Raw genomic sequence first — 10665 nt, 5'->3', positions numbered from 1 at the left:
AACTAGTGCAACTTGACTAAACACTAGAAAATAGCATATCTGTTGCTGACCTTAAGTGAAGCTGGAAGAAATATCTACTCTACTTTTTTTTTTTAAACAGGCTTAATAAATTTAACCTCTTACACAAACACTTTCTTTACTGTTTGTAACCAAACATGTATAGTAATGTTAACATGAAATTAAATGTATATGTACAGGCAATACAAATGCTGAAGTTGTTCCACACTTGTAAACTACGAATGACAGAAGATATTACCCCCTTAAATCCAGAGATGTGAATTTGTTCTCCAGAATATACACTTCCTCTGCCATCCCCTTGGAGAGAACACTACTTTTTCTCTAAATGACAGTACAGAGAATTTTATTCATTACTCATATTTTCCCCCATACCTTCCTTTATCTTCGTAACTGCATTATTCTTTCCATTTTATCTCTCTCTTCTAATCCATCTTTATTCTTACTGCCTCTTCTATCATACCTGACCTGAAGCAGACAAAGTACTTACCAAACTGCACATCTTTGATCTCTTACTATCCGAGGTGTTTCCCTTCACATCCCTCTTAAGCATGTGTGATTTGCTGTCACCCCATTACAACATTCTCTAAGTAATGCATCCTTCCTCCCTAAACAAGGGACGAATAGTTTTGAATGCAATGAATTTTCTGTTTGAAGTATTTATATTACTAATACTTTGAATCACGTCTCACTAAGTTAAACAATGGCACCCTTCTGTCTGCCGTCTTTTTCTAAAAAAAGTTTAGTAACACAAAACTCTGTTGTCTCCATTTTCAATTGCAGTCAACACACTGACCAATTCACATCATTGTCAACAATGAACTGTATGCTGTACATCGCTTAAATTCTTTACATGATCCTTGGAATAATCAAGTTGATTCACAACGAATGTGCAGCAAAAATTTTACCGGACTTACCAAACCTTTGAATCTTTATTAGTTGCACGTGTTTTCTTTTAAAGAAACTCAGTATCACTGACCACAGAAAGTTGAATATTTACACTACCCAAACACACAAAAAAAGGCCCAAGAAATGAACTTAAGAAAGGATTTATTACCTATCATATTTTCATTTGGGACGTAACTCAGTCTTAACATACAAACAAACTATACCTGAACTGTTAAACCAATTCTTGATAATGAAGGCAGAAATTTCTGCATCTCCAATCATACAGTGATGATTTACTTTCCTGTAACACTGCAGAAAATACCTCTCTCTCCACACACACACACACACACACACACACACACACACACACACACACACACACACACACACCATCAAAAATTTGAGCCACATTTACACCCACGTGTGCAACTATAAATACAAACCAAAACAATCTCAAATAAGACATGGAAACAATTTCACATATGATGCTAACCAAGTTAATTAAACCCAGTTCACCCTTTGTAAAAAGTTATTTTAACATCCCAATAATAGAATCTCCATACAGAATAGGACACTTAACCTCATGTAATTAAACATGTAAGTGTAAAATAGGGCAAATGCATTTGTATTATATTTTCTAGGGGAAGAAAAAAAAGGAATTACTGGAAAGTTACATACATAAAGAAATTAACTTTCCAATTCACTCAATTCCCCAGCACAAAAATCCCAGTATTTCACTGCAGAGCTTCCATAACTAGCACAGCAGTTCATGATTTGAAGTAAGAAATATGTTACTTGACTGTAAATTAACAGTTTTTATATTTTGTAACAAAGTGTGTGATTAAAAATTTCACAGGAGCAATATATACTTTCAAGACGAGCATTTCCACTCAAAATATAACTCAGAATAAACATGAAATAACAGTAAAACAGGCAGTAGCAATAAATTATAGTAATACAACAATTTCAATGTAAAACCCTGGGAAGCAGTGCAGAAGTAGCTGGACAGAAGACAAAGGGAATATCTAGTTAATGATGTGATGCAATATCTTTAAGGAATTCTTACCATGGTATTTTTTTTTTAGTCTAAACATTAACTGATAAGTAGAATCTAGTATGACCTGTGTATCTGGAGTGTACCTATTAAATTATCAAATTCTTTGGTGCTGACCAGGAAAGAAACTCCTGAGGTTCTTCCCAAACCTGCATGTACTCATTTTACTGAAGTCCTACAAGTTTTAAAGGGCTTCACTATAACTGCAACATGAAACTGTCAAAATTAATTTCAGAGCCAATAACCATCAGCAGTTGCCAAAGGCCACAAACTGCAATGCAGTTACACACAAAAGTGTATGGCACTACCAATGACTATTACAGAATTCGATATCATTTCACATCTCTGAGTGAGGAGGAAGAGGGAAGTCTAGAACCTAGATATGCAGTCCTACAGTTAAATGTAATGAACAAAAAGAGAGGGAACATTCAAATATTTTAACTTTATATTTTAGTATTGCGTTTTACCTTCATAACTGAAAATTCTGTTTGACTGTTACATTAATTATATCACCAACAACCCTTCCCACCGACATTATCTAGAGAGAAACTTTTTCCACTATTCCCTCTCTTTTAAATCAAACCTCTGCTCATACTATACACTCACCACACTATTATTTGTACTTTTAAAACTTTTCACATTTTATACCAATGAGTTGTGTGTGTAATCCCTTTCAATGGTTTCTGTATTCGGTCGACGAAACCCAAGGTGCCTCACATGATCAAACTGATCAACAGCAGCAAGATCTACCATTTTGTATCACAATTCTGCTTTTTCTATCCTCTTAGAGAAATGTAACCCATTTTGAACTTTCAGTATTCCCCTACATCCCCACATGTATAACTGAAGTAAATACCCAATCTTTACTTTTCCCATTAAATCTTGTTCATATTTATTTATACAAAATGGAACAAGAATAAAGTGTGATAGAAATAATCATGATGATTTTTGTATAAAGGGTGAAGCGAAATTCGCACACTCAAACTTCACAGCGTGACTCCTCACATGCCAGCGATAGAAAAAGTCTCAAAATTTCATCTGGCGTGTACATCCAGCAGAAAAACGACGTTAAAGAGTGGCAATCTGGCAACACTGTAACCATATGTATGGTAACTACCTCTGTAAACACTGATTAGTCATGCTGTACAGTTAGTTGGTGCACTGCATAGAGTTTTCAGTTAGCGTGCAGAAGGTCGAGGTTCGATCTTGGGTAAGGGTGCATTTTTTTTATTTGCTAATTTCATTCTGACATTTTATACTGTAATATACACTGTTTATTAGGTCACATGTATTCTAAATAAGCAACATTTTGTAATGCTTAACATAAATACATGGTTAGATAAATAAGAAATAACCAGTTGAAACAAATTAGATGTCATAGGACAGACTAATTACAAAAACATCATCAATTTCGAGATGCTAAAGACGATAGCACAGTACAATAACACAACACCTACTTGTGATTTATACTACATGTAATATGAGCTTTCAGATGTCGCACATTAGCAACCAGTGACAATAATATTGTCCATATTAATAGCCACGTGATCTTCACAACAGAATACATTGTCCTCAGAACAACAGATGCTCACAGTGACCTCACTGCACGTCCAAATATTGCGCAACACGCCGGATCACACAGCTCTGGACCCATTGCAGCAAAGCTGTGTCCACAGTAACAAGAGCAGCGTGAACACACGCTACAAATTCTTCCACATTCATCAGAGTGGAGAACATGCTTCTTCAAGTGACCCCACACGAAGAAATCCAAGGGATTTAGGTCAAGAGAACATGGTGGCCATACAGCTGGACCTCCACATTCGAGCCATTTTCCTGGAAACATTCCGTCCAAATACTGTCGCACATTAATTCCCGAGTGTGGAGGTGCACAAACATGTGGGAACCATATTCTTTGCCAAACATGTAGTGAAGCCTCCTCCAGCATATCAGGCAGAAAGTTTGAGAGGAATGCACGATTCCTTTGTGCAGTCAACAGGTCGGGCATCATGTAGGGGCCCAAATAACTGTCGCCCAATATTCCATACCAGACATTGATACCCATGGTTGCGGGTGACGTGCGGGTTAACCTCACACCAGTGGTGGGGATTGTGAATACTGAAGACACCCTCACAAGTGAATGCTTCATCCGACCATATTACGGTGTTAAAGTCATCGTTGGCTTCCTGTTGTACGGACCATTCACAGAATTGTGTCTGCTGATGGCAATCTGCAGGATGCAGGTGTTAAAGGAAAGCTTAATAATAGAGGTGCAGCCCATGTTCATTCAGCATGTTAACAACCATGTATTTCGAGACATGAAGCTGCCATGCTCCGCTGCCGTGTACTTTGCTGAGGTTTTTGGTGTATGACCTCCAGAACAACTTCCTCAGTAGCTGGAGTAAGGCGAGTCCATGGACAATGTTGTGTCTAGACAAGACAGCCTAGACACAATGAGAGGAAGCCGAAAGGCACGCGCTAAGCCAAAGCAGGGTGCGTGAGGTCTGAAACAGGATACGTAATGACTGCTATAAAGAAAAGTACGTAGCTGCTGGAATACTTAACTTTAATCCATCCTTGTGGTACATCTGGAGATTGTGGCGATACAAGTGAGACTCTTTAGATACATGCAATGTTACTAATGGCGCCTTGCTAGGTCGTAGCCATTGACTTAGCTGAAGGCTATTCTAACTATCTGCTTGGCAAAGGAGCAAGGCTTCGTCAGTGTAATCGCTAGCAAAGTCGTCCGTACAACTGGGGCGAGTGCTAGTCCGTATCTCGAGACCTGCCTTGTGGTGGCGCTTGGTCTGCGATCACACAGTGGCGACACGCGGGTCCGACATGTACTAATGGACCGCGGCCGATTTAAAACTACCACCTAGCAAGTGTGGTGTCTGGCGGTGACACCACAGACAACCTCTGTCAAGAAAAGAAGAGAACCTAACTCCCGAAGGTGCAGCTCGTGACCATGAAACACATCTTTATCTGGATGGCGTTGACAAGGATATCTAGCAGCATATTCACAAGCGGCGACACCAGCCCGGTTATCAGATCACTGAGGGCCAAAATCATATCCACATATCCATCATTTGTGTATGCCATACCTCTACTACACTGGTTTAGAGGTTTACAGTGAGAAAATCCGATACATTTATGCATGTGCCTGGAGTCTGTCACGGGTGCGTTACTCTGCTTGGAACTAGTCCCTGTCTGGGGGACAGTGCATACAGTATAAAGTAGCAGTCAGTCCTGCGCGCTGTTCCATCAAACGTGCATTACCCCTCTGACAGATATTGTTCTGTGCAATTCATACAGACACTGCTAATTTTGAAATGTTCGGTTTCGAATTACACTGTTTCCCTAATGGTGATAGACGTGATGTTTCCAAAATCCCATTGATAGAATAAGATTCTATTTGCAAAGCACGTTGCTAGTCCTACTGGGAATGTAAGGCCCTAATGGAATGTAATGGACTTTAACGATGCAAGAATAATAGTTGGTACTGATCTATGGGACCACTGGAGGAGAGTACAAAGAAAACAGATTTCGCGTCTACTAGATGAAGTGGTGTGAACAAATTCACACCCATGATGTGCAAAGGGCTTCTTTCAAAGCTGACCAGTCTTCCATTTCTACGACTGTAGTATGTAAGTGAAGATGTTTTCTGGAGTACCCACTGCAATCGCTGTTGACGATTAAGATGCCAGATACTGACCACCTGCACTACACTTAAAAAAAAGAAGGTAAAGAAAGAAAGAAAGAAAGAAAAACCACCCATATGCATCAACCCAGGATCGAACCATTAACCTCCTGCATGCGGATCCCAAACTCTATCCACTGCACCAAGTGTATAAAACAACGAACATGTGCTGACATAGGTAGTGACCATACATGTGGTTACAGTGTTGCCAGATTGCCACGCTAACGTCTTTTCCTGCCGGATGTATTCGCCGGATGAAATTTTGTGAGACATTTTTTATCACTGGCATGTGAGGAGTCTCACTGCAAGGCCCGAGTGTGCGAATTTTGCTTCACCTTGTGTACCTCATATCTTCCATATAAACTTGGTTCTATATTTTTTTGTGAAATGACAGTTTTCATATGTACAGTCTCACAATGAATGTTATAATATTGTAAAATTTCTTAAACATCCCAGTGACTGACTAACAGCTATAGTGACAACAATAAAAAATAAAATGAACCAAAAAAATAGAGTTGGAAGTTAACACCACACACACACACACACACACACACACACACACTCTCTCTCTCTCTCTCTCTCTCTCTTTTTAAGAATACACAACACACAGCATATGCAAGCACCAAATGTGATTTGTGAGTTACAAACACGAAAAAGGAAAAGAAACATTTTGCACAGAACTCCAACCAGCCAAATTTTCATTGTCTGACAACACTATGAATAATGCTGGTTGAACTTTGTCTCTGCTCCAGCATGAAAACTTCAATGGCCTCACATGTAACAGAAGACAAAACTATCTGTACAAGGGTACATCAAAAACTGATTTTCTTTTTCCCCACAAATAAAGGCATATAAACTGAAATTAGGTTTTACTTTGAAGTGAGTTTCTGAAATACCTCAATTATTCACACTCACTTTACATGGGACATTTTGACATAACTATCCTGACAGTGTCTATTTCCAGAAGTGTGATAAGTAAAAAACAAAGCATTTTCATGTATTTTAAATTATTATGCATTTATTAAACTTCTTAAAACTTTTATAACAACTTCATAAAATGATTAAAGATCAGTTTTCAACAAAGAAAACAGTTTGTTGGAACACATTTGCCTGTCTCCATTGCATCACAATGGCATCGAGGTACTGTATTTATTGCATATATGGAAGGCTCGATGGTCACAAAATGGCATAGCAGGCCAGCCACGTTGAACGAGTGTGATTACACTATGGATTTAACATATATTCACCATTTTCACTCCAACTCCTTCGGTGTACAGCATGCACTAAAAAATGTCACTGTAATATTAAAACTCTCATTCAATTCAGGATAGATTTATTACTTTCATGAACCAAAGTATTATTATTACCAATATATACAATCATGCACACAACTTATGGATCACATAGACGAACACACAACCTTGCATTCACGCATAACATGGAAGAATATTGCTGTACAGCTCTGTTGCTCAATCTGGAAAGAAGGAGGGGCTGTGCACAGGAAAGAAGTGATAGGAAAAGTAGGCTATGTGATAATGAGAATCACTAAATATATACTATCTGTATCCTGTAATTTTCTTAAAACCATGGCAACAATTCAAATGAAAATAATTCAACATGTGGCTGTTTATTAATGTGACCACTTTCTTAATGAAATCAGCGTGCATTAATTACATAGGCATGCAAAACATTCAATACAAAATATTAGCATCTTTAAGGCAGTCATAGAACACATCATCTAAATACATCATTTATAAGAGAGATTGAGACCAAGAATCCAAATCACATGGCTGCTTGGATTTGCACATCCAACTCTTCACATAACCTCAACGAAACACCACGCGAGTGTACTGGTCTTTGCGCTTCTTCCAAATGCCCATTTTCTCATTAATCTATAAATAACTTAGTTCTCAAATCTAAGTAGTTAACAAGAGCTACTCTTCCCATTAAGGCATTTAATTTGCCACATAGAGAGGTCCACTGAGCTAAGGGGTAGTAGCTTATTCATATTTTGATAAGATGCATCCAACACTTTTGGTGTTTTAATCAGGCAAATCAGTTACAGAACTGTGCTGTTAACTAGAATTTATGCAGTCAGTCTTAATTTCTGCAATGTGTGCAAGAAGCCACAAATTTAAATTGTTCAACCTAATATTCTTTCATCTGATTGGTCTACAACATGACTTGATAGAGAAGCAGGAATGGTTACTCCTCACTTTGCAGAGAACATTGAAAATGCTTCACAGGTACCATACCAGCAACTTTTTAATTCCGTGTTGTCATGCCTGTATAGCAAAATAAATAAAATGACATTTTGGGACCCTTTATTAACAATCATCCATTAACACCACTTATATTGGTCCCGCTAATTTCGTTAAGTGGACATTTCAAAATTTTATTTAATGGGACTTCTCCACAACAATTTGAATTTAATGAAGGTAATGAAATAGGGTCCTTTATTTTGTGAATTTCTTTGAGGTGAACTTTCTATAAGCTATTCAAAAATTAGGTAGCCCTCAATACAGACATGACATTTCAAGCACAAGGAAACTCTTAACAAAAAATTTCAGACATACACTGAAGAAAAACAGAATAACTGCGGCTCATTTACTTGGAACTGTAATTAAAGCACATTTTTACAGTTATATTTTAATTTCAGAGTCTGATTATTTTCAAATAGAAAACATATGTTGTATCCTACTGGACATAACTTGCAGATGGAAAATGTTTACATAGCCACCAAAATGATTTCATTAAATATTTATGTTCAACAACAGTGATAAATATAATTTAAAATTTAAATTAAAATTAAATAACAAAACCTTTGGTTTTTCAGCTAAATTCCCAGCACTAAAGATGTGGAGAAAGTGCCCATTAACAACAATAGGATGTCCACAGTTTATTGGATATTTCTTGAATGAAAAAACCTGTCCTACTTTCACGTTCACAAAATGTGAAATAATGACTTTTATATTTTATAAATAGCCTGGAATCTGTGATGCTTATTTCAAAGGATAAATCTTTACAATGAATATTAACTATAGCAGATTAACATACTTTTGGATAAAAGTAATACGAAAGCTTTATACTAGTGGCACAGTGCCAGGGATTTTACATGAAACTGAAAAACAAAGGAAAATGAAAGTATAATTATTTTCCATAGGTCTAATAAGATAGATCTGTAACATAATTTGAGGCAATTTGTATATGAATATAAACACTAAATTCGTCACATACTGATAAGAGCTAATAAATAAAGCAGTAACAAACACTTAAAATGGCAGTAACTCCTCAGCATCATACCAATTTTAAACAATGGTGAATAAAATGAACTTTTTCTAAGAAATGTCAATTTTCATTGTATTGATTTGCACTTCCTATACTTTGTACCTAAAAAGTTATAAATCAAGTCCTGTATTGGTAGATTCATACACAGCACTGCCAGAATTTCTGAAGCACATCACAAATATTTCAATCCATACAGAAAATAAAGGAAATTTAACAATAAAATGATGCAGCATAAATTTTTACTGTATAAATATGTTTAACATGTCACATGATACATGACGCAAGTAAAGATAACATTAGCAGATAAACATACAGATCACAAAATTAAATGTAACACCACAGGCTCAAGAAGGAAACATCTAATACAGACTTTCATGAATCTGAGAATTATTAATCAGACCCCTCCTCTTTTTCCAGAGATTTGGATGGATGACTGCATCTCCATCAAGAGGTATAATGCAGAAGTCCAGGTAAGAAGGAATAATGGATATCCTGCACTGAATTTCTTTACAATAGGCCAATACAGTAGTTCCCATTGAACATTCTTTTTCATTCTCTGTAATAATTGGAACTAACAGCACTGGCACTGTGTTACAATTCTTTGTGCTCTGATTGTGAGGGTGGGATAATGGCCAGGCTGGCTTGTGGGTAATCTGAAACAGCAGCACGACCACAGATTCACCGATGAGAAGATACCTTGAGAGGCCTCTTCAACTGGTCAATACCAGCCACATTCAACAGTGTTCAGTATTGCCAATCACAGCACTGGTCCAGTCTTTCTTATAGTAATTCACATACTGACTTCTTTTTTTTATTCAGCTTCTTTTCAGGTGACTTCTTGTTTATTTGCCGCACTAAATCGTAGAAGATCTGAAAAAGACAAAATGATCATTTATTATAAGAGTGGTCTTATTCAGATACTCAATGGACAGAGGGACTACAAAGTTAAATCTACTGATTTTTTGCAATAAAGCCAAAACATTCAGATAAATTATTTACTTTTACAATTTTCTGATTACTATTAGCAGCAACTAACACTGGGAAAAAAAAACAGACTTTTGAAGTGATCTCAACCATTAGTTTAATAAGTAGCAACACTATTTATTTTAATCTCTTCATTACTTCAAGCCTGTCATTTTTTTCTGTTTCCTCTCAGGTTCCTAGTGTGGGGGCCCCCTCCTTATCCATCAATTTTTATTGCCAGTTTCACAGATCTTGTAATTTCAGACCATGTATACACAATGAATATGAGCTAATGGTGGTCTGATTTTTGTTCTGTACAGTCAGAAACAAAGTTCAGTGACCACTCCATAACAGCAGAAACGAATGGTGCCAAGGAATAAACCTTTTTAAAAATAAAAATCTTTAACTAATGTTTATTTAACACAATTTTGCTTCTGGATTGGATTACGTAATAGAAAACTTCAAATTTGTGAACAAAGTCTCTCAATTTTAATCATGTAAATTTACAAGACACAAGGTTATGCCTACTAATTCATTTGCAAAGATTGTGACAATTTCTGAAGCAAGAAGTGAAACATCATTATGAACAGAAAATTTATGGAAGTGCAGAAAACCAACATCTTTATGAGTACCTGCTTCAGTAACATTAGTATAGCACAGTTAAAAGTTCAGTAAATATGAAATAATATATAATAGAACCTATTGTTAAATTAATAATTTATGAAAACATATATACCAAGATACACCAAGAAGTTCTCAC

General features: G+C 36.6%; 1 protein-coding gene across 4 annotated transcripts in view; it reads right to left on the bottom strand.

Moving 5' to 3' along the window:
• Nucleotides 1-6970: 6970 nt before the first annotated feature.
• The window catches only part of LOC126470258 (ras-related protein Rap1), a 58100-nt gene continuing 54405 nt past the window's right edge, over nt 6971-10665 (bottom strand). For all 4 annotated transcript variants that reach the window (XM_050097987.1, XM_050097985.1, XM_050097986.1 and 1 more), the window contains one exon: nt 6971-9812. In XM_050097987.1, the coding sequence (XP_049953944.1) occupies nt 9723-9812 (90 nt within the window). In that variant the 3' untranslated portion in view covers nt 6971-9722. The remainder of the gene's footprint in view (nt 9813-10665) is intronic.

This window comes from Schistocerca serialis, chromosome 3, assembly GCF_023864345.2.
Source record: "Schistocerca serialis cubense isolate TAMUIC-IGC-003099 chromosome 3, iqSchSeri2.2, whole genome shotgun sequence".
Classification (NCBI taxonomy): Eukaryota; Metazoa; Arthropoda; class Insecta; order Orthoptera; family Acrididae; genus Schistocerca; species Schistocerca serialis.
This window is presented reverse-complemented; position numbering and strand designations above follow the sequence as displayed.